The 25,706-nt window shown below is 38.1% G+C and overlaps 2 protein-coding genes across 2 annotated transcripts; one reads left to right on the top strand and one right to left on the bottom strand.

Annotated features, from left to right (window-relative positions):
• The first annotated feature begins 8,321 nt into the window (after nucleotides 1-8,321).
• LOC137234332 (uncharacterized) lies at nucleotides 8,322-9,782 on the top strand. Its single transcript, XM_067757930.1, has 3 exons — nucleotides 8,322-8,418; nucleotides 8,473-8,848; nucleotides 8,904-9,782. Exons 1-3 carry the CDS (start codon nucleotides 8,322-8,324, stop codon nucleotides 9,661-9,663), a joined length of 1,233 nt encoding a protein of 410 aa, XP_067614031.1. The 3' UTR covers nucleotides 9,664-9,782.
• A 3,910-nt stretch (nucleotides 9,783-13,692) lies between these two features.
• On the bottom strand, nucleotides 13,693-15,212 carry LOC137234267 (uncharacterized). The gene is made up of 3 exons (XM_067757879.1): nucleotides 15,084-15,212; nucleotides 14,415-14,986; nucleotides 13,693-14,076 (listed from the first exon to the last, which is right to left on the bottom strand). Exons 1-3 carry the CDS (start codon nucleotides 15,198-15,200, stop codon nucleotides 13,836-13,838), a joined length of 930 nt encoding a protein of 309 aa, XP_067613980.1. The 5' UTR covers nucleotides 15,201-15,212; the 3' UTR covers nucleotides 13,693-13,835.
• Nucleotides 15,213-25,706: the final 10,494 nt, after the last annotated feature.

Raw genomic sequence — 25,706 nt, 5'->3', positions numbered from 1 at the left:
TTTCTGCGAAATTCTTTCCTTCGTTTTAGTACGTCCGTAAGGGCTTTTCTATGCCAGTATTTCTCTCACAGGTACCTTCGGTTTCGATTTCTTTGGCCCATTCGTTCCATCAACCCTTGCCCGATCTGTTGCCTTTGAATTTTGCGGTTTTTGTCGGATCTCTTTCACCAGCACTCGATTACTGCTGAACCCTTCTGAATTTTTCTTGGCATATCGATCCTGATAGCATGGTCAACTAAGAAGTCCACTCTCAATATGACTTAATCAACGATCTCCGCCACAACCAATTTGTGTAGAACCATGACCTTCCCAATTAGGACTTCACATATCACTTCTCCCAGGACTTGGTTATACTCGCCTGTGACAGTACGCAAACTTGCTCCAGGTAACGGCTTTACTCTCCTGTTGACTAAATCAGATCGAATCAAGGAATGAGATGCGCCCGTATCTACAGTCAATACACATTCTTTACCATCCACATTCCCTCTGACGGTAAGACTGCTTGATTTCCTTCCAATTTGCGACACAGATATCACAGGACATTCAATAGCTGGAGCTAGCTCTCGATTTTTAAATCTGGCACGCTCTTGCTCATCTCCTCCAGCTTTGCCCTTACGGCCTCCCAAGTTGGAACTACCAGGACCAAGATCGCAATGACGTGCAATGTGACAGGGCTTCCCGCATTTTAAGCATTTGATAACTCCTTCACTCCGCTTTTGCGATCCTTTCAGCGCCTCCAATATTGCGTCTACCCACTCTGGCCTTTCTACTTCCACACGGCGTGCTTTGAAAACTCTGAATCTTTACCTTTTCAGTGTATTCCAAGGGTGCGTCCGCATTCGCAAGATGATCAATATCTGAAGCAAACTCCTCCAATGTCTCATTAGCTTTTTGGTAGCGGTTTTGCAACTCTATTTGGTGTATTTGCTTCCTGCGTTCGCTTCCGTATCGCCTCTCTAGAGCGCTCATCAATGTTTCGTAGTTGTTCCGCTCTCCCTCAGGAATAGTCTGTAGGATTTCAGCTGCAGATCCTTTCAATGCCACGAATAGTGCAGCAACTTTATCTTCAGCACTCCAGTTGTTCACTGCTGCGGTCTTCTCAAACTGAATCTTAAACACCTGGAAAGGAACAGAACCGTCAAAAGATGGTGTTTTTACCTTTGGATTGCTTGCTGAAACAGCTGGGCGATTTAATTGCAACTGCTCCATACGACCCTTCAAATCATCGACTTCTGCTTGAAATTGAGGGATTTTTGCATCCTGAGCTCCAGTTTTAATGATACCCTTGCTTCCTGTTCTAACAGTTGCGAAGATATGGGAGATTCTTGTGCTTTCAACTGCTCAGCCATATATTTCTTCTGTTCTTTTAACGGTATTTCCATCTTAGATGGTATGCTTGTCTCCTGCGATTCCAGTTGAGATGCAATACTTGTCTTCTGTTCTTCCAGTTGAGTTTCCATCTTGGATGTAATACATGTCTCCTGTGATTCCAGTTGGGATGACATGTTGGTGGATATTTGTGATGACATTTCGGACATTTGTGCCGATATTGCAGCCAATATCATGTTCAGGCCTGTGTTCGCCATTGTCTGCGGTGTTTCTTCCATTTTTGTTGTTTCCTCGCTATCAAGATGAAAGTCATACTCTTCCACGACAATTCCTTCTAATTCCATTGCCTGTCGTAGTCGTTCCTGAAGTTCTAGTTTAATGCCGGTTGTATTCAATCAAGGGCTCTCCAACTCCTTCTTCAGTTGCTGGAACTTCAACTCACTGAATTTTGCCATATCCTCTGGAATTTATTCAACAATTCCTCTTCTGACACCAATTGTAACGATTTTACTTCAAATCCTCTTATTTGCCCTTTTGCTAAGTTCGAATCACTAAACTGTTGAATAAATAACTCCAATATTTAATAATGGAAAAATGGCCTTTATTAAAGTACGTCAAAATAACACTTATACTTTGCAACTAGCTGGCTTAATAACCAAACTGACTGATAGCTTAAAATGAAACTGATTTTCAAAATAATACTGCTATTGCTCGCTAGATAGCGTCCTAATCGAAACTGCCCATAGCGCTTCTACCGCTGATGCTTTTATACTCTGTGATTTCCTCGTGGCGTCTTCCAGGCGCTTCCAGAATTTACTTAGTTAGTAATAAATTTCTCAGCTACAACTACAGATGTATAATTTTTATAGCTTCTCTCATACCCCATGCTCTTGTATGTGTGAGCGACACTTCCACAATCACAATTGCATATCTTTAGGAGCATTTCAGATAAGATATCTGCATGTGCTTGTGCGTTTCTCTCAGCTGCGTGTACCTACATTAGTGTAGACATAATGATTGATTCGTTTATGTAGATACATAATGATTGATCTATGGATGTGCATTCAAGGCGCTGCTTAGCATCGGCTTAGAGATGGCAGCACCGTTTAGTTTTGCTTATATTCGTAACATTTTGCAACATTATTGAAAGCCCCGGCAATGTCCGAGAAGACTCCTAGAGCATACTCCTTATATTCCAGGGATTTCTCTATGCTTATTACCACCCTATGAAATGCCTTGTCTACCGACTTGCCTTTGGTGTACGCAAGCTGTGTTGTGGAGAGCAGCTTTTTAACCACGTTGGACTTTATGTACACATCTATCAGCCTCTCAAAGGTCTGAGCAGAAATGATGTTAAGCTAATGGGTCTATAGTCTTTGGGATACACGTGACCTTCCCCGCCTTTGGTAGGAATGCTACACGAGCAGTTCTCCAAGAGTGCCTTATGCACCCATCGAATATTATTTTAAGTCATTCCACGACCGCCATACTTGAAACTTGTAGCATGGCCGAGAATATACCATCTGGGCCCGTCGATTTAAACTTATAAACCACTTCACTGCCCATTGGATCTTGGTATCGGTTACGAAGCCCGGTAGTTCCCGCTACGTGATTGAAGTGTGAGTGATGTCTGCTGGCTTTTCTCAACCTTCTCCCGATGGGAAATGTGTGTCGAAAAGCACCTCAAGGGATTCCTCACTATCACGTGACCATTCCACGTTCCTTTCTTTATTAGTCCCTGTACTATTTTTCCCCTTGCTTGGACTTTTTCAACCGTGCTGTTTTGCTGGAGCACTCTATGTCCGTACAGAAACTTTTCCATGAGTTTCTCTTCGCCCTGCAAATTTTACGCTTGTAGATCCTCAGTAGATCCCTGTACTCGTTCCGACACGCTTCGCTTTCCGCAGTCTTTGAGAGCTTAAACATATTTTTACCTGTCTTCTTAGAAGACTCAGCCATTGCTCGACCATGGCGGCTTTGCTTTTCCTCTGAATCTTCTTAGAGGGAAGCTTTGTTATACGCAGTCATAAGCGTCTTTGTTAGGAATTCATTCGACTCCTCCAGTTCTTCCACATTGGCAACGTCTTTGGGTTGCCCCAGTTTGGTTTCTACCTGTTTCTGAAATTTAGTCCAGTTCGTTGACCTAGGGTTTTTAGAGGTTCCTCCCTTCTCTACCCTCTTTAGGGGGATGCTGAAACTGATATATGCATGGTCGGCGAAGGATGGTCTATCAAGAACCATCCAATCATACCTTTATATATCACGCTCGGAGCTCAATGTAATTGGTGCGAATTTGCATCTGCGCCTATGACCAACCGCCCTCTGCGCCCTTCCTCCTGTACTAGCCTTTTGCACTCCATCGGTGGAACCTTCGCAGATTGGGCCATTTAGCAGGATGCAGGATAAATGCCTGCTTATTCTTTTGCTCAACTGCCACCACTACGAAGTCCTCAGTGGTTTAATTAGGCAGCATATATGAATACAGTTGTTTCCTTACCATTACTGCAGCTCGCACCAGTCCTTCCGTTTGCGCGTAGTAAACGCCAAACCCGCGCGCTCTAAGTCCAGAAACCTTTCCTCCCGATGAGAGCCACGGCTCCTGGATCATCTCCACGTCAAACGAACCCTTCCCAAGGGTTAGGAGGAGTTCGATCGACGCCACTTTACTGTGTTGGAGGTTTATCTGTAAGACTCGCAGCACCTTGGGGCTGTTTGTCCCCCTCCAGCACCTTCGTCGTGACTTCGCCGTCCTCCCCTTGCCCTTTTGGTTTAGACTATTCGAGGCCCCCTTCAGCCTCTCGTAACTGTTGTGCCGGGTGGTCCTCTGTGCGAGTCACAGCACCGTTTGGCGGTTTGTCCTCTTCTAACACCTTCGTGGTGACGTCGGCTACCTTCACCTGTCTTTTTTCTCTCAGGTTTTTGAGGTCCTTTGGACTTCGCCCACCTCTAGCGTGTTAGGATTTTTATCCTCGGGACTTCTTTTCCTGAGTCGCTTGTAAATTTTTCCTGTGCTAAAGGTCATTTTGGCAAGCTGCGTGTACAATATATCCTCCGCCTGCTTGTTTATTTGGAAGATGTAGAACTGACCTTCCGCCGTAGGTCGAGATACAGTAAGTACCTTCCAATCCTGTGTCGGTATGTTCGGGTTCTGATTTTGCAGAAGTCGCAGTGTATCCTCCGAATTCATCACGCATGGTATCCATACCTTAACTTTTGGTACTGTGGGGATTTGCGCTTTATCCACCACCTCAAACTGCGCGTTCGTGCCTTGCCTTTGGAGGCTTGGAACCACTTCCTCCAGCCACCGCAAGCTCGCGATGTTGTCGCACGCTATCATCTTCACACCATTATACCATACCCCCGAATCAAATGTTGGAAGGGGTTTACTTGGTTGTTCCCGCATTATCTTAAGCATTAAGCTAATAAGCTCCCTTTCTACAGATCTCCACGTTTGAGTAGTCATCTGTCCGAAAGGACTACTACGATCAACCAGCGCCGCTGTCAGTGAATGCTTTGCCACATCACTCATCTTCTCGGGAAAACCCGGACTCTTAGTGTTGTGAAGTTCCTTTTCGGAACTTCTAAAAATCTTCTTTTTGCGCCCACACACGCACAGCTGGGCACATGCACTTCTCTTCTGTTTCTGTCTACTGCCTTCTTTGCACTTTTTCTTTATTATTAAAACAAAACTTATTTACTTTTCAATGTGTATATATCGTCTTTTATTCAACTCGGTTCTTTCTGTTTATTTAATTTTAGGTTGATTAATTTATCTCACTTTAAAATAATTTTCCTTTTACTTTTCAATGCCGCCTCGTTCAGTCCACATTTTAATAATAGCCGGTATTTTTCTGCCGAGCCGAGTTGCTCTGTTTCCAAGTTGTTCCAAAACCTGTTCTTCGTTCACAGTAGACAACGGGTGTTGCAGAAATTTGGAAACAGGTTGACATTTTTATTATTTGTTAGGCTGCTGTTACATCATCCCTCTTTGGGAAAAAAAGGTTGAAGTCGACAAGTTGATCAAGTTTGTCGGCTTGAACTTTTTTTTTTAGTGGTATGAGTTTTAAGTTTAATTAAGTTTTTCCGAATGGCAAATTGAAAATGAAAAAAAAAAATTGGACTCTTGTGGCAGATATACTGAAATTAACTTAGTTAATATAATTAATTACATCTGTATTTTAACCTACATATTTACGCATTTGAATATTTGTAGTTTTTGTTTGTGTTTTTTTGTAAGTTAGCTTAGTTACTTCAATTAATTACATTGGTGTTAGTTTATTTATAAAATAAGGTAACTATTTTACTCTATTAAAATTTTATTAGTGCAATGTTTTGTTTTTGTATTTTCGTATGCACAATATTTTTTTCTTGTTTTAGGTTAGTTATTTCATTTTTGTACAATTTTCTTCTTGTTCTAGGTATTGTGTGTTAAATATTTTGATGTTATACAAAAAAAATTGAATTTAAAAATATGATTATTTTATTTTTTATTTATTTGTTTTTTTTTAAGTTTAATCATGATTTGTTTTTCTACGGTAATATAAGATGTTACTTTACTTTTATAAGTCTATTTTGTGTACTTCTTTTGCTTTTTTTTTGTGTTTTATCAAAAATAATTACATTAGGTTCGTTAATTTTGGTTAGAGTAAACGGACCTTGAAAAATATTTTCGTATTTGTGATGTGGTTCTTTCTGTAAAAGTACTTTATCTCCGATTTTGACAATTAACGGACGAGCCGTTTTATCATAAAGATTTTTACTTGGTAACTTATTTTTATTTATTAGGTTTTGTGCCATTTTGTGTGCTTTCTGCATTCTAAACTTAACTTCTTTAGCATAGTTTTCGACATTATAAATTGGGTCAATTTTTTCTTTTGGTAATTCATTAGGCAAAGTTGCCTTTTTCCCAAAAACTAACTCGAAAAGCGAAAACTGATTGTCAAAAACTGTGGTACTCGTAGTATTGTGCAGGAAAGTAAAGTATTTTAAATAAACATCCCAATCAGAAAAAGTATATTTCAAATATGCATGTAAGTATTCATTAAAAACTCTATGATTACGTTCAATTGTACCAACAGTTTCGTGATGGCATGCAGTTGAAAAATTATGTTTAATATGCAAAAGTTTACTTAAATCTTCGAATAATTCATTTTTAAATTCTGTACCTAAATCTGATTTTGTGGCATTCATTGTGCCGTATGTTAAAATGAATCCTTCAAAAAGTGCAGATGCAATTGTTTTTGCTGATTTGTCTGGCACAGCGACTGTTACTATAGTCATATCGCAAATCATGGTAAGTGCGAACTTGTTACCATATTTGGACTCAGGTAGGGGTCCTATTGTGTCAATTACTAGTATATCGAAAGGTTTACAAGCAGTTGGTGTTAAAACAAGTTTTTCTTTTGTTTTAGGTTTAACCTTGTTTAAAAGACAATCTTTACAATTTTTGATATATTTCGATATATCACGAGTCATATCTTTCCAATAAAATTTTGTTCGTAGTTTTGCGTATAATTTTTTCATTCCGCAATGTCCACCAGAAATGGGTTCGTTATGGTAAATTTTCATTAGCTTTAATTTTGTATCGTCATCTGTTACTGTCTCCACTGTATCTGTCAGTATAATTTCTAATGATTTTAAAATCTTATTTCCAATATCTTTGAAATTTCGAACAAAATATCGTTTTTAGGCCATTCTGCTTAATTTTGCGTTTGCCGGCTTATGATTCAAGCCTCGAAAGTAATTTCTCTAAAGTCATTATTTCGTTAACAAGCTCAAAACTAAGTAACTCGAGTTTTTTATGTTTAATATGCGCAAAAATTCTTAAACTTGTTGTTTTATTATTGTTATCGTACGTAGTTTCAGATCTTATTCGTGGATCTTATTCGTTTGAAAAATTAAATGAAAATTTGTCGTAGACATGTAAAGTAAGTTGTTTTTTTTTTCGTTTTTGTCTGTTTTCCTAGGGAGGTTATTGTCGTTTTGCCGTTTTCTCAATGATCTTGTCTATACTGCTAAAATTTGTTTGTTCGATTCCTTAATCTCATCGATTGTAATACGCGATAGTGCATCAGCACCAACGTTTGATTTACCCTTTATATAAACTATAGTAAAGTTGTATTCCGCTAACTCTAGCCTAATTCTCGAAAGTTTTGAAGAGGGGTCTTTCATGTTGAATAGGTATACTAGAGGTCTATGGTCTGACTTTACGATGAAATTTGTGCCATAAACGTGTGGTCGAAAATGCTTTATTGCAAAATAGATAGCTAAGAGCTCCAATTCTATAATTGGTTTTTTCTGCTCTGCTTTATTAAATGCTTAGAAGCGAAACAAATTGGTAAATCACTACCTTGCTGTTCTTGGCTCAAAATAGCGCCACATCCAGTTGTTGAAGCATCAACGGTAATAATGAATTGTTTAGTGAAATATGGATATTGAAGTAATTTTGGTGAAAGTAACGCTGCTTTCAAAGATAAAAATGCCCTTTCGCACTCTACATCCCATACAAATTCAACTCTTTTCTGCTTAATCGATTTAAAGGCGCTGCCAGAGACGCAAAATTTGGTATAAACTGTCTGTAATAGTTTGCAAACGCGACGAATCGTCGTACCGCGTCTTTTTCAGTCGGTTTTGTATACTTTTTATTTGCGTTTATTTTGGAGTCGTCTGGCAACAAACCTTTGGCTGAATATTTGTGACCTAAAAATGTGATTTCTGGTCGTAAAAATTTGCACTTATTTGGGTTAAGTTTGAGATTGAAAGACCTACAAGTATTGAAAACTTTTGAAAGATTTTTAATATGGTTTGCTTCACTACAACCTATGACGATAATAGGGGGACTCATGATAGCTTATAAACTTATAAGGTGTAAAATTATATGCAATAACACACGCTGTTATATGAACGCACCTAGTAATACTCTTGATAAACTGAATTGTCGATCAGCTGTTTTACTGTCAAAAAAAATTTTCATTATTATTATTAATCAAAAAATGCCAAGATTAAGTGAAAAATTAAAACTAAAACGTCTCTACAAAGATATTCTTGTAAATGACTTGCTGATGTTGAAGATTTCTGATGAAAATGACGGTAATATTTGTGCTTTTGGCCAGATGGCTTGTGTAAAAACCATTTTCATTGCAGAGAATAAAAAAAGGAAAGAGGACGAAATTTGGGAGGATTTCACGTTTGCTATAGTAGCGTTCACTGAGATAAGGTATGGGTGTGACTTTGTTCACCATTCCGTCCCTAAATCTCACCAGTTTTTGCAAGACGTATGGCCTGACTTAGATGAAAGAAGGTTTCGAACAATTGCTCGAGTTAGCCGCTCAACGTTCCAAGTGTTGTATGACTTGATCAAGGACGACGAAATATTCAACGGTCCGCGCTCTTGCAAGCAGTTCTCGCTAGAAACGCAACTTTTAGTTGTTTTATATCGCCTGGGCTCAAGTGGAGAGGGTGCCACGATAAGCAAAATTGCGAGTTTGTTTGGTGTTAGCGATGGCGGAGCAATACAGGTAGAACTTAAAATTTTTTTTGAAAAATAATAATTAATACCAAATCTTTATAGCGAACATGACGAACAGAATATTTCAAGCCATTTTGAAGGTGAGACAGCAGTTTGTGTACTGGCCAGACAGTGCTGAGCGTCAAAGTTTAGTAGCTGAAACTTTTGACGAGTTGCCCCACTGTATTGGCTATGTTGATGGCACTGAAATAAAGTTAGCCGAGAAACCGCTTGACGATCCAGAAGCTTACTTTTCTAGGAAGCATGTGAAAGCGCAGGCTGTGTGCGACTATAAGCTACGAATCCGTCATTTGGTGCTCGGCTTCCCTGGAAGCGTCCACGATGCCAGAATATACAATAATTGTAGTTTAGTGACCCAAGCTTCAAGCTTGTTTACAGGTGCACAATGGCTGGCAGGCGACAGTGCTTATAAATTAACAAGTACTGTTATAACCCCCTACAGATCCACCTCTACAGAAATGACTTCGCATGAGCGAAATGCATTTAACCGCCAATTTAGCCAATATCGAATAAGAATTGAGCATTGTTATGGTATATTGAAGGAGCGCTTTAACAGTTTAAAAGAGCTCAGAGTTACGATACGAAATGATGAGTCGGTTAAATTTGCTTGTAGGTGGATACTAGTATGTGCAATTCTACACAACATTGTCATACAGCAAAAAGACGATAACATTGACATAACCGACATAACTGAGGGTGATATTGGTGGCGAGGATGAAGAGGGGCCTGAAACACCAAATTGGTCTAGCAGCGAGGGTGAAGCAAAACGGCGTGCTATTCTAACTTTTATGCACGCATCACATTAACAGAACTACACATTTCTATCCTTATCCCTCTCTCTACACCTATAACCATACCAACCTCTCTTCTTCCTTTTTATTCCTTCCACTTACTCTCTTGTTCTTCTTCCTCTTCATCTCCCCAATTTTCATCCTCCCACCAATTTTTCTCCGTCTTTTCCACTGCCTCTGTTTCATATCCTATTCTTATTCCTATTCCTGTTCTAATTATACTCAGTTGAGCAGAGCTCACAGAGTATATTAAGTTTGATTGGATAACGGTTGGTTGTACATATTTAAAGGAATCGAGATAGATATAGACTTTCATATATCAAAATAATCAGGATCGAAAAAAAATTTGATTGAGCCATGTCCGTCCGTCCGTCCGTCCGTCCGTTAACACGATAACTTGAGTAAATTTTGAGGTATCTTGATGAAATTTGGTATGTAGATTCCTGGGCACTCATCTCAGATCGCTATTTAAAATGAACGATATCGGACTATAACCACGCCCGCTTTTTCGATATCGAAAATTTCGAAAAACCGAAAAAATGCGATAATTCATTGCCAAAGGCGGTTAAAGCGATGAAACTTGGCAGATGGGTTGACATTATGACACAGAATAGAAAACTAGTAAGATTTTGGACAATGGGCGTGGCACCGTCCACTTTTACAAGAAGGTAATTTAAAAGTTTTGCAAGCCGTAATTTGGCAGTCGTTGAAGATATCACGATGAAATTTGGCAGGAACGCTACTACTATTACTATATATGTGCTAAATAAAAATTAGCGAAATTGGATGAAGAACACGCCCACTTTTTAAAAAAAATTTTTTTTTAATTCAAATTTTAACAAAAAATTTAATATCTTTACTGTATATAAGTAAATTAAGTCAAAATTCAACTCCTGTAATGATATGATGCAACAAAATACAAAAATAAAAGAAAATTTCAAAATTGGCGTGGCTCCGCCCAGTTTCATTTAGTTTGTCTAGAATACTTTTAATGCCATAAGTCCAACAAAAATTTACCAATCCTTCTCAAATTTGGTAGGGACATAGATTCTATGACGGTAACTGTTCTCTTTGAAAATGGGCGAAATCGGTGGAAGCCACGCCCAGTTTTTATACACAGTCCACCGTCTGTCCTTCCGCTCGGCCGTTAACACAATAACTTGAGCAAACAACGATATATCTTTACTAAACTTAGCCCACCTACTTATCTGAACTCACTTTATCTTGGTATAAAAAATGGCCGAAATCCGACCATAACCACGCCCACTTTATCGATATCGAAAATTACGAAAAATGAAAAAAAATGCCATAATTCTATACCAAATACGAAAAAAGGGATGAAACATGGTAACTGGATTGGTTTATTGACGCAAAATATAACTTTGGAAAAAACTTTGTAAAATGGGTGTGACACCTACCATATTAAGTAGAAGAAAATGAAAAAGTTCTACAAGGCGAAATCAACAGCCCTTGGAATCTTGGCAGGAATACTGTTAGTGGTATTGCATATATAAATAAATTAGCAGTACCCGACAGATGATTTTCTGGATCACCTGGTCCCCATTTTGGTCGATATCGCGAGAACACCTTCACATATACATCTAAGGGCCACTCGCTTTTAAAACCCTCATTAATACCTTTAATTTGATATCCATATCGTACAAACACATTCTAGAGTCACCCCTGGCCCACCCTAATGGCGATATCTCGAAAAGGCGTCCACCTATAGACCTAATGCCCACTCCCTCTTAAAATGCTCAGTAACACCTTTCCCATATCGTACAAACATTCTAGAGTCACCTCTGGCCCACCCTAATGGCGATATCTCGAAAAGGCGTCCACCTATAGACCTAATGTCCACTCCCCCTTAAAATGCTCAGTAACACCTTTCGTTTGATACCCATATCGTACAAACATTCTAGAGTCACCCCTGGCCCACCCTATTGGCGATGTCTCGAAAAGGCCTCCACCTATAGACCTAATGCCCACTCCCTCTTAAAATGCTCAGTAACACCTTTCGTTTGATACCCATATCGTACAAACATTATAGAGTCACCCCTGGCCCACACTAATGGCGATATCTCGAAAAGACGTCCAACAATAGACTTAATGCCCACTCCCTCTTAAAATGCTCAGTAACACCTTTCGTTTGATACCCATATCGTACAAACATTCTAGAGTCACCCTTGGTCCACCTTTATGGCGATATCTCGAAAAGGCGTCCACCTATAGAACTAAGGATTACTCCCTTTTAAAATACTCATTACCACCTTTCATTTAATACCCATATCGTACAAACATATTCTAGAGTCACCCTGGCCCACCCTAATGGCGATATCTCTAAAAGGCGTCCACCTATAAACCTAATACCCACTCCCTCTTAAAATGCTCAGTAACACCTTTCGTTTGATACCCATATCGTACAAACATTCTAGAGTCACCCTTGGTCCACCTTTATGGCGATATCTCGAAAAGGCGTCCACATATAGAACTAAGGATTACTCCCTTTTAAAATACTCATTACCACCTTTCATTTGATACCCATATCGTACAAACACATTCTAGAGTCACCCCTGGCCCACCCTAATGGCGATATCTCGAAAAGGCGTCCACCTATAGACCTAATGCCCACTCACTCTTAAAATGCTCAGTAACACCTTTCGTTTGATACCCATATCGTACAAACATTATAGAGTCACCCCTGGCCCACACTAATGGCGATATCTCGAAAAGACGTCCACCAATAGACCTAATGCCCACTCCCTCTTAAAATGCTCAGTAACACCTTTCGTTTGATACCCATATCGTACAAACACATTCTAGAGTCACCCCTGGCCCGCCCTAATGACGATATCTCGAAAAGGCGTCCACTTATAGACCTAATGCCCACTCCCTCTTAAAATGCTCAGTAACACCTTTCGTTTGATACCCATATCGTACAAACATTCTAGAGTCACCCTTGGTCCACCTTTATGGCGATATCTCGAAAAGGCGTCCACCTATAGAACTAAGGATTACTCCCTTTTAAAATACTCATTACCATCTTTCATTTGATACCCATATCATGCAAACACATTCTAGAGTCACCCCTGGCCCTCCCTAATGGCGACATTTCGAAAAGGCGTCCACCTATAGACCTATTGCCCACTCCCTCTTAAAATGCTCAGTAACACTTTTCGTTTGATACCCATATCGTACAAACAAATTCTAGAGTCAGCCCTGGTCCACCTTTATGGCGATATCCCTAAATGGCGTCCATCCATAGAACTATGGCCTACTCTCTCTTAAAATACTCTTTAATACCTTCCATTTGATACACATGTCATACAACCACATTCCAGGGTTCCCTAGGTTCATTTTCCTACATGGTGATTTTCCTTATTTTGTCTCCATAGCTCTCAACTGAGTATGTAATGTTCGGTTGCACCCGAACTTAGCCTTCCCTACTTGTTTTTATTTCTATTGCCCCCACCCTCTCTACAAAATCACACACACACATTAATTTTTGCTATATGTTTGGAAAACTCCACAATGCATTTTGTAATTATTCATATTTATTAATTTTTAAAATTCATTGCATTTGAATTCGCTTTTATTTTGTAATAAAAAATTTTAAATTAAAGAACTGAAAATGTGAAATTTCATTAAACAAAAATACGATTGCACTGAAATTTTTAGTTTCTTTAAAAAGTGCTGATATAGGCAGAGTTGTTGCCATTAATATCTGATTAAATATAATTAAGTAATTCATTTTCTAAAAATTTATATTACCCTAAAAAAACAAACAAAATCATTTTACTCACATATTTTTTGTTCAACAAAGCAGGTAAATTAATAGTCGTGAATCTAGCTGCCAGAGAATTACTTTTATTCATAGTTGAACAAAATGCATTAGGTTTTAATTTCTACTACCACTAAATTTTTTGATTTAAATTAAATTTTCCACTACCATTATAATTTTAGTGTAACGTTATCTACCAGCATTAAATTTTTTACCATTAAAAAATTAAGTAGTAGTCCAAATTGTTTTCATTTCCATGAAAAAATTTAGTGGTAGTGGAAATTTAAATCTAATGCATTGTTCCCAACTATGCCATCATAGTATCATAGCTAAACTTTGTCTCGATGGGCTTCACTATGACAATAAGCAGTGTGTCCGTCTGCTTGGTTAAAATACAAGAATGAAACTACTTAAGCTTACAATCAATTTCATACTTCTTCAATCTTTCCTGACTTTCTAATTTTAATTTTTCAATTTGTAATTTCTCTTCTTTTTGTATTTCAAGTTCCATCTTTCTTAATTCAATTTGATTTTTTAATTCAAGCTCTTTTAGTTGTACTTTATTTTTTTCCCTTTCCCTCTCAAGCTCTAGTTTTTGAACTTCTAACTCCAGTTTTTTTTCTTGAATAAGAAGAAGGTCGTTAAAGGTGTATATTGGAACGATTTTCCGTCATCCCTTGTCAAATTTGGTTTTGAGACAAACCGGTTTCGGCGTTGTGCCATCATCAGTGTCGATTTTCGTTCTGAGAAACGAGAACGAAAATCGACACTGATGATGGCACAACGCCGAAACCGGTTTGTCTCAAAACCAAATTTGACAAGGGATGACGGAAAACGAGAACGAAAATCGACACTGATGATGGCACAACGCCGAAACCGGTTTGTCTCAAAACCAAATTTGACAAGGGATGACGGAAAATCGTTCCAATATACATCATTTATCCACCCTGTCGGAAAATCAACCAAACAAGATAAGTCGTTAAAGGTGTTAGTAGTAGGCATTTTTTTCCGTTTGTTTTTTTGTTGTTGAATCGGTGATAACGTTCTGGTTTGTGGCAATTTATGCTCAAAAGTGCTATGTTGTGTATTGACCGGTTTTGCATTACACATTCTGTTCTGCTTGTGTTGCGTTAAATCAACACTACTTTGAAGACAAAGAGGCTCAGGAGTACTAGTTTGGCTTCTGGCGACAGGCTCAAAGACGTAGTCCTGTTCTGGTTCTGTGTCTGTGACATAGGAAATTAAGTAGGAATGGTCGATTGTCATTTGCGTATCAATTTGGCTGTCGAAAATAAACGGCGGGCTTACATTTTTGCGCTGCCCAAATATATCAGCAAGCATATCGAAATTTGGGCATATTTTTTGTATGTATGCTGTCACACTAGACTCGTCACCACTGGCCAACAAACCAGACCCCGTCTTGTTCTTCCAATCGAGAGCAGAAACGTACGATGCCTTGAGGTATCTCATTTTGCATTTTAATGACATCCATTCTATTTGTCCTAGACTGCTTGCCATTGATTTTATTCTTGTGTAGAAGCGTTCGGCTGTCGGCTTCTGAAATAGCAAAATATTTGAATATAAGTATTTACATCATTTTGCCAAAGTAGGTAGACCATAGAATCCTAGTAAAAGAATCACAAAATCAACGTACATACATACGGCCACAATTATGCACATGTACATATGTATACAACAGACTGTCCCAGCCTGAACGGCGATATTTAGTTGAAACATGTAACAGCAACGCTGGGTCAGTGCAAGTTGGCATAAAATACGCAATAAACAATCACTTATAAATATGTAAAGAAATATACGACACATTGCTCCTGGCCAAGGCTGGTAAATATTGCAGCTAAATTGAAAGTTAGTCGAGCTGGTGGCAGCAATATTAGGCAGGTTAAGTCGACTACCGCATATGTTAAACTTTAAACAGATTACTTTTAGTTATCAGCAATTAATGCACTCAAAACAATTGTATACATACCTCAAAAGACTCCGGCCGGCCTCTAGTTGCGTCAGCAACTGCTTCAATTAAATCCATATTTTCTGATTCTGTCCATCGGTGTGATGGATTTACTCTTCTTCGTTTGGATTTTTGTTTTGTGTTCTGAAATACAATAGATTATATATAAAAATGGAAAAATTACAAAAGAATTGTTTATTTTACCTCCTCCGTTGCTTGAATTAACTTTTTAGCAAACGCAAATAGTTTTTATCAGCTGTTATGTCTGCAAGGTTGCATTCCTTTGAGTTTATCACGTTTACACGGTAAAATGTGCGCGTTAATTTATACAAATTGTATAAATGATTTTTCATACAAAATTTGACAGCTCGTGCTGGCATTTATACGGTTACATGAGTCCCCCTAATATCGTCGACGTACAAAAATGCGACGTTGGGTGGTATACCCGAAAAAGCTATTGTCATCATTCGTGAGAATGAATTAGGTGAAATATTTAAACCGAATGGAAGCACTTTCCACCTCGGTCAGTGCTGAAAGAAGTAATGTCACGTGAGTCAGGATGCAAGGGGATTTGATGAAATCCCGAAAAAAGATCTAATGTGGAAAAATACTTTGCCCTTCCAAGATTGTCTAAAATATCGTCAACTCTAGCTAGTGGAAATTTATCAGCAATGAGTTTCTTGTTTACTGCGCGAAAATCTACGCACATACGATAACCTTTGTGGCAATTGGTATCTTTCTTTCGGACTACAATCAAAGGACTATTGTAATTGGAATAACTGGGTTCAATCAAATCGTTGTCTAACAGTTTGTTTACTTGGCGATTTATTTCTTTGCGTTTGGAGTATGGCAATCGATAGTTTTTAACATATACCGGCTCGTTGTCTGTCAATCTTAATTTTTGCTCGTAGAAGTTGTTTAAAGTCATTTTGTCCGTGTCAAGAGCGAAAATGTCGGCATAATCTATGCAAAGGTCAATTAATTTACTATGAGCATGTTGAGGTATTTGGTTTTTTAAAATTGAAATAAGTTTTTTCGTACGTTTGTCTTCTGTTTCTGTCATGTTAATTGTATAAACATTATAATTTGAAAGTTTTTCTGTCCGAATACTTTTTCTTTTTATATACTTGACATCATCCGTGGTGACTTTAATTATTGGGTTACTGGAATTAACAATGCACCTAGCTGTGAAAACACCTTTTTCAATTTCCTGCGAGTCCACGAAAAGTGGCTCGGGTAAATCTCATAAATCAAAAAGTCTAAGAATATCACATCTTGGAATATCATTCCTCCTGTCGCTTTCTGTTCCGTGCAGGATTGGTATCGCGAATTTTTCATTACCTACCCAAAAGGAAATACTACTTCTTTCATAATTGATAATGCATTCGTTAATTTTCAGAAAATCCTTACCCAGTATGCCATCGGACGGAATATTAAAGTCTTCATTTACTACATGTAAAGTATGTTTAATAGAAAAGTTTGAAAAATTTAGATTTGCTGTAATTTTACCTAAAGTAGAAACTGAATTAGAAGTGACAACGGTAATGTTAATAATGTCGTTCGTATTTAAAGAAATATTACTGTCTATGCATGATATTTTTATTAAAGAAATTTCGGCTTGAGTGTCTACTAGGAAAGAAAAACATTTTTGTGACTCGTTAAGTTGTAATTCTATGAAATCTGAGTAATTTAAATTTAAATAATAGATGCCTATTGGTGAGGGAAGTTCGCTTACTCGCTTAGTTCGTCCTCCCCAGTGTTCGCTCCTGAGGGGCACTCGCGTTTAAAGCGCGGACATTTGCATTTCTGCCTCTACCGCTTGCCGATCTAGAATTGTTACCTCTACGAATTCCTGTGTGAAAAATTATTGTCGGTGCCGCGTGGCGTAAATATAGTTAGTCATGGGCATTTGAACTTGTGAGTTGTGTACTTGTGTTAATTTGTGTTAAAGCTTGTGTTTTGATTAATTTTTTCGCGATTGTATTAACCTTAGAATATTACAAAATTTTACCTAATTCATTCGATTTACCGACTCGTTCGGCATCGTGAACTATTAAATCTGTTTAATTAATTGACAATTGGAAGTTCGAGTGACAGACAACCAGCAAACTAAAAGACCGAGGGCGGGTTAGGGGGTCAGAATATTCCAGCGGTAGGTATGCCTGTCGTAATAAGCGACTAAAATACCAGATTCAATGGCCTGAAGGTTTAATGTGGCCACATAAATCGTTCCCGAAATGGTCGGGCTAGCACTTTAATGGTGCTGTGGTACCGGAGCGTACCGGATCTGTATCCGGCAAAGGACCATTACATCGAACACCCCTTCGGGGAGCAATCTTATCGCTACAACAACAACAACCGAGGGCGGAGGAACTCGAAAATGGTAAGTACGAATTTTCCATTAAAGTGTGATTCGGGTTTTTCCTTCGAGCATACATTGCTATTTTCATATATTCGTTAAACATTTAATAACATTTCATGAATCAGACTGCTTTTTAACAGTCGAGTATAAATAACAATAGCGAGCAATATATTTGCACCGGTTTTTTTCGTGAGATCAATCGGATATTGTATGTTTATGCATATACTGAAGTCGCGGCAACAAAACAAATTCTCCTCCGTTGATGAGCGGCTTTGTGGGGGCAGTGCTGGTAGTTCTCTTGCTAAAAGCTCATTATGTAGTTCCCAGTTTGTATTACGTGGGTTACGTCTCGCAATGGGCTGATCGACGAAGAACTCTAACATTACTTCAATACACCGGTGGTCTGAAAATGAATGTTCCTTAAGAACACAATAACCTCTTTACGGTTTTTAGTAATAAAAGTTGGTTCATTACCTACATTGCAAACTACCAGGTTAGTTGTTAAAAAGTAATCAAAAAGTGACTCACCACGAGTGTTTATGTCGGAAATACCTGTTGTGTAACTGCCTGTAGGGGTTAGATACGGCGGCCGGCAGGCATGTTGGTCGCCCGGCTAGAGCTCGTCGGTATTGGGGCGCTGTTCTTGCCACAGCACCTAACCACAATTACAGCAACAAAAAAGTTCATGCCTTAGAAGGATCTGACGATAGAAATAAACAAAGAAAAACCTGAAGAAGCCTGTCCTTGTCTGGGGGAGCCATCCCACCCCACCTGTTCACTAAACGCAAACAGCCTTGAACTCCACTTTTGCTCCATAATCCGAGTGGAGTTCCCTTTCCAGACACTTGTTCGTCCGTCAAAAGGTCGGTCTAAGTCACTGGTCAGTTCGTCATTTCTGTCTAACAACCCCCATACAGTCACCCATTTCCCCAAGGGCCCCACCCACACTAACACTGAAAGTTAAATTTCTCCATATTTACCTTTAGATACTCTCAACGAACCATTTGAAATGAAGCAAAGCAAGTATTCGTTTATACTGGCTTACAAATTTATTACAATAACTTCTAAGTATCTTATTTTATATTCTGCCCAGCAAATGATAACTGGCATTGGGTATCAATAACAAGAGATTTAAAAATTGAAGCCAAATGAAATCCAAGAAAAGTTCAATATTTAGTACTATGTACTCCATGCAACTAGTACAGATACATTGTATAATTTAAATTAAATTACTATTCAATAGCCGCAAATTGATTTGCATCAAAACACAATAATAGGGGAAAAAAAAGAGTACCAATAATAAAAATTTACGCAGAGTGCTATAGGGTATATGTTCTGAAGCCTAATCTCAGTCTCAGCTGAGTATCTACAATCGAGCGTACATGAGCGTATGACTTAATATAAGTATGTACATACGTGCGTGCATAGATTATTTTCCGCAATGCAGGCACATTTGTACATAGTGATATTTATGTAAAGACTTGTGTTCTAATATGAGAATTATTTACGTGAACAGGTTATTGAGCATACATATTCATATACATACATATAATATGGGTCAGCTGTTGAAACTCACCTCGCTTTCAACTCTCTAATGGTACCATCCGAAAGTGTACTGCAAAGAAATAGAGATCAAAACAACAACCCTACTCACATATGTAATATTGGCCCTCTCTAGCTGAATAAAAGTGCAATAAAATTATTGCAGTGTCTGTTTCTAAACTATTATTATTTCCGTTTAGACACCCAGGTGCGTGTATTCGTAATAAGTATAACGCGTTTAATAAAAAGGTAAATTATCCGGAAAAAAGGAAATCCAAGGGTTAAAAAACTGCCACTGGGGATTACTGGCAGTTCGCGCCAATTTACAAAAAGGCATAAGTATGAATAGTGTAAGTTTCGTGCGCAAGGTAACTTCATATATGTTTGTGTTGTTATTGTTGCGTAAGGCCAAACAAAATCAAAAAAATCTAGTTAATAAAATTTAATTAAACGCGTCGTACCAAGGTAGAATGCTTGAAAAGAATGAATAAAAAAAGAAAATTGGGACCAGAAAAAATTTAACTCAACAAAAAAACTTTTAAGATGGCCTATGGGGATGTGTGTGTAAGTGTAAAAGACTGGAAATAGAAATTCATGCACAAAACTAGGGACCGAATGTTCCGTAAAATCAAGTATACATAAACTTAAACTATAAAAGAAAATTTAATCAAAATAAGAAAAACAATATCGGGTTTGGTTAGTGCCGGTCATCCTTTTTCAATCACCCTGTTTCTCGCTGCATAAGAGTGGTGTATACAGGTACAAATATATGTTGTTCTGATCTCACAGCTTGTGCTGCCGAGAACCCGAGAGCCTGCCTTTACTTAGTGCTGAATATGATGATTTTTTTGTGGTGGTTTAATGGGCGATTGGGGTGCATTGGCCTTCCATGTACTAGAACGTACATAAGTTTTATAACAGCTGACCGCTTTTGCTCTGTCACCTCACGATGACCGCGCTGCTGCCGCTAAACGCCACTATTTCTGGCTAGTATGGATATGGCCAACCCCTTTTAAAATTATGTTACCTTAATTATGTGTTGATGTGTGCGTGTTACAGTGGATATGTGAATATGTAGATCGGTGTGTACTTGCGTGTTGTTGGTAAAATTTTCGTGTCTTTGCCGGTGAATGTTTGTTGGTGCGTGAATGTGAATAGGATGGATGAGTGGGTGTTTTAACTGGATGTCGCCGACCGTATTGGGGTGTGTGTTGATATCTGTTATAGCTCGGTGCAGTTGGTGTTACGATGGATGGAGTTATATGCGTGTGTGTGTTTAAAGATGGAATGCTATGATTTATAATAGGATGGATGTGTATTATCAACTTTGACCAGGTGAAAGATGGTGACTGGTGATGTGTGTGTCAGGCTGTAAGTTAGTGTTGCTGGTTGTTATTGACGAATCTTGGTGCTTGTGGGTGAATGTGTTGGTGCCTAGTGGATGTATGTCCCTAGATGCGTGTGTGGATTTCTCTGGTGTGTGTTGGTACGCATTTTTTTTCTATTCAAAAATGTCGATGAATGTTGTTGTTGGATAGGGTAGTAGCTAAAACGTTTGGAAACCAAATCGCGGTTAGGCCAGCAGATTCCTGGTCAGAAACCCTGGCGGATTTGTAACGGTGTCCGTCACACCGATTTGTTCTCCTCCGTTTCTTGTGCACCTCGTTATTTTTGTTCCACTCGCGTCACACTACTTTACGGTTTTTTTTCTAAATTGTCTTTTTATTTATTTAAGGTTCACTTGAAATTTTAGCACAGGTACACCACCCGATTAAATCCGCGATTTGGTTAACTTTCGCAAATGATGCGCGTGCTGGCCCTTTTATAGTGTCAGGCAAAGCGGTTTTTTGACATAACAGTGCCACCGGCAATTTTCCTGTAAAATCCTATCTTTTGGCATAGTAGCATGTGTGAGCGAACCAGGCAGTAATGTCCGTTTCTAAAAACCTAACATATACACGCATATACAGATATATCTTCAAATACACATGCATCCCCGAATGATGTGCAGCCACCGCTAACATAGTAATGCATGTTAGTCAACAGCGCATCAATCAAAATCCCTCTATTAATATTTAGTTGCAATGTTAGATACATTGTGCTGTATGCCTACTTGCAATTGAAGCTATTATATTAGGGCTGCCGTTACAGGCTCGCACCCGCCGATGGTACCCGTATCATGGAGCGTGTGCGTAAAGGAATTTTCAACGCAGCCCAACGTGTGGCCTCGACCCATGACCTAGTGCCGGGCTTAGTTCTTTTTTTTTCACTCCAAACATTCCCGCAGTGCATCACCATTACTACTACCTGTTTACAACTGTGTACATTTTTCTAGCCTTACTAAATCCACACGCTGTATTAGTCCTTATCCATATCACCAAAACCTACCTTAATAGTACATTTTCAGGTGTGAAATAATGTCTATACATGAAGGACAGCAACTACATATAAACAGAAGACAACTACAACATTACTAACGAGGCACCACATATCTACACTAGGCTACAAAAATGTCTTTTGCGTGGTATACCCCGACTTTCATTCCACTAGTGTCCCCGAGCTCGTACAACGAATTTCCTATCGCTTTGAGTACAATGCACTTGACTTACTTTGGGGCAAGCTTCGCATTGTAGTTGTCGATTTTTGAGCTTTGCCGGAAGTTACGGCGGTAAACGAGTAGTCCAGTCTTAAAGGCTACTTCTCTACTCCTTGTATTATATACCTTCTTGCTCCTTTCGTGAGCTAACCGCAATTCCTTCATTATTTTGTTTCTTATCAATTGTAGTCGGTCGGATTGTTCCAGTACTTCATGTTAGGCGTCTTTCAGCGCACTTAATTTTCGATGGATGTTATAAGCCGTGCCGTGTTGTATCATCGGCATGCCAAAGACGGCGTAGTATGGTGATGTCTTAATGGCGGAGTTCACGGCACTTCGTAGAGCAAATGCTGCATCGCTAACGTACTTATCCCAGTTTCTTTGATTATCTTTGGTGCAGGATCTGATGATCTGCAGTACTGATCGGTTCACCCTCTCTGCTGCGTTCGCTTGCGGTGAATAAAAAGCGGTCCTTACAGGTGTGGTACCATATCTTTTCAGGAACTAGGTGAACATTTCTGACATGAATTGCTTCCCGTTGTCTGAGTGCACGTACTCCGGCACGCCGAATACATGGAATATCTCGTTCTCCATGAACTTGATTACTTCAGTAGATGTTGCTTTTCGCATTGGTCTTAAAAATACAAATTTAGAGAAATGGTCTAAACAAACAAACATATACACATGGGCATCGGACGTACGTGGGTAAGGACCCATAAAATCCATACCCCACTGCACGTGGTGGACGTTTGCGTTTGTCCCAATTAGCAGATGGCCTTTGCTTGAGTCGGCCACCAGAACTTTTACCGGCTTTTGCGGATGAGGTTCCTCTGCGTCGTACGGCATATAAACGGAGGCTAGCATTAAGTGGGTGCCTCCGCTTGCCAAGCTGGCCGCTGTAACGTCACCATTGCTATAATTAGGTAAGAGAAATATTTAGCTCAGACTTTACTAAAATGCAGGTTCTAACTTTATCTTCATCTGCATTTCGGATGAGCTTAAACCCAATGGGCCCCAATCCGCAAATCCTTGAGTTGTTCCCCCAGGGTTCTTGGATAAGGACCACGTCGACGTCGCCTTTAGAAAGGCGACTGATGGGAGCAGCCGAAGCTGCCAGTGGCACAATTAACTTTAAACTACTATAAATTTAAAATGGTAGAATAATTTAAATAGAAAAACTAATTACAATAGCACACACTTAAATAAATATAAGCATTCTACTTTACTAGTAAGTGGTAAGTGGCACAATTAACTTTTGAATCCGTATGTGCTTACATTGTTATTTTGTTTATTTATGACGTAACTTTATTTGGTTATGTACTCTTTATGTCCTTTTTGATTTGTTTACAATTGCATTTTTTTTTGTACATATTATGTTATGAGTACTTAATGGATATTAGGAATAAAGTGGAATACTTATATTAATTTAAGTGTGTGCTATTGTAATTAGTTTTTCTATTTAAATTATTCTACCATTTTAAATTTATAGTATTTTAAGCCTATTTTGATATTATAATTTTCTTATTTCGTTTATATTTTCTACATTATAGGGAATTAAATTGTAATTATTTTTACTATCTATATTTTGTACTTTATACTGTCCTGTGTACTTACTATCTAACTTATGTCCTGCTTCATCTTTAACTAGTACTAAATCTCCTATGTTTATTTCCTTACTGCAACTATTTTTATCATAATAAGATTTTGGTTTTTTCTTAGCTTCTTGTACTAATCTATTCGCTCTTTGTTGTGCTATTTGTAACCTATATTTAATTTCCTTATCATAAGCAACATGGTTGTATACCGGGCTAACTGTGTTTTTTTTTTGTAAAAATTTGTAAGTCTGGCCTGATTTTCCGAAAATTAGTCCAAAAGGACAATAACCGTGGGTTGTCGATGGAGTTGTATTGTCATTAGATATGCAGGAGCGTACATATTCATTGAATGTTCTATGGCTGCGTTCAGCCGTACCTAATGTATTATGATGGAAGGTTGTTTAGATTGTATGCTCAATTTTTAAAAGTTTGCATAATTCCTCAACTAAATTGTTCTTATATTCGCTTCCCATATCCGTCTTGATTGTTTTCATGCAACCATAAATAAGTATATAGTTGTCGAATATCGCATTAGCAACTGTTAGTGCGAGTTTTCTCTGAACGGATATTGTAAACAGATATTAAGTCAAGTCACATAAAATGGTTACTCCGTATTCGTTTCCATTTACTATCTTTGGCAGTGGTCCAATTTTATCGGCATGTACTATGTAAAACGCTTTCGGGGGCGTCTCCGTTATAGCCATTGGCTCCTTTATATGTTTATTAACTTTGTTTTTCTTACAGTGGATGCAATGTTTTATACATATAACTTTTTATGTCACTTCTCATATTTTCCAGCTATATTTTTCCTTAATCTTATTTGTCATGAGATTTATTCCTGGTGTAATGTATCCAAAGTGAATGTATACATATCTACACACATAGCACGGGCAGCGTCTAAGTTGTATAGTCTGTAACATAAACAAAACGAAGCTAAGTAACTAAGAATTTGCTGACACCACGTATTCCTCTACTCCGGCACTTTCACACGCTTTAAGCAAATGCATTGAAGCAGCTCATGAATTTGTGTACGAATGTGTAAGCGTACGCTTGGCTACATGACTTTTGTTAGGCTTAGTAAGAATTAGAGTAAAAATGTATTGTAGTATCCAAGTAGCGAATAAGAATTATAAAGTATAAATAAGCTAAAGTTTTAAATAAAAGAAGATTGGGTATTCGGCACTCAAGGGTGCCACTTCCTAAATAATCTTTTGTTTTATTCTATATGGCGATCCTGCCAGCTAGAGTGTACTTCCAGAATAGCTGGTTTTAGCTGGAAATAAATTGATGTTTTTTTGTTGGACGAGAATGAGCAACTCTGCGACGAGGTGACTTTTGATATTATTTTTAATTTTAATATTGTGGATATTATCCTGAGTAGATTTGGCAACAAACGAGGGGAAAATGGTACTCTCTACCAGGGGCGCATCCAGCACGATTTGGGAGGGGGCGATTTAAGTCAACTTTTTAAGTATGATAAAGTGACCTTAAAATTTTTCATACAAACACACATACATATCTACACTCATCTACAAAAGTCATCATCACTCAGATTTTTCCAGTTTTTACAAAGTTTTGCTTCGACCTTCATTATTTTCGATATTTTTATAAAAATATGTAGTATTATATAACACCAACAATCCAAATATACACTTAAGACTTTTTAGAAAATTCGGGAAAATTCCGCAAATTTTCATGCAAATTTTTAACTTTCAGTAAGAATTTCTAGAATTCATCTCTCAGATGGGGTTTTGCATGAACGTTTGCGGGCAATCAAAGAGAGATTTTTTGAAACACATATGTACATACATACAGTGTTGCCCTTGTGTCGCTTTGCGGAGATTTCATCCTTTTTAGAACAATTTGCTCCTTTGAAAACTATTTCAAATATTTTTAGAACTATGTTGGGCTCAATATTTTACCCTGTAATAAACATCAAAATTAAAAATGCACTTGATTATTTTAAGAAGTGTCTATAGAAATATGATTCAGAAATTATATCCTTTCGAATTTATAAGAAATCCATTATTTAAAAATTAAGGTGCGTATTCAAAGTCGAAATATAATTACCTATACTTCAAATTTTGTCACAGATTTTTTGACATATTGTCCATAACAAATTATTCTAAAAAGACCACCTACATAACATTGATTGTGAATATGACCATAGTTTTTTGGGTATTTTAATGTAGGGAAGAATTTTTATTACTCCTTTT

The sequence above is a fragment of the Eurosta solidaginis genome, chromosome X (genome assembly GCF_040869045.1).
Source record: "Eurosta solidaginis isolate ZX-2024a chromosome X, ASM4086904v1, whole genome shotgun sequence".
Taxonomy (NCBI): Eukaryota; Metazoa; Arthropoda; class Insecta; order Diptera; family Tephritidae; genus Eurosta; species Eurosta solidaginis.
This window is presented reverse-complemented; position numbering and strand designations above follow the sequence as displayed.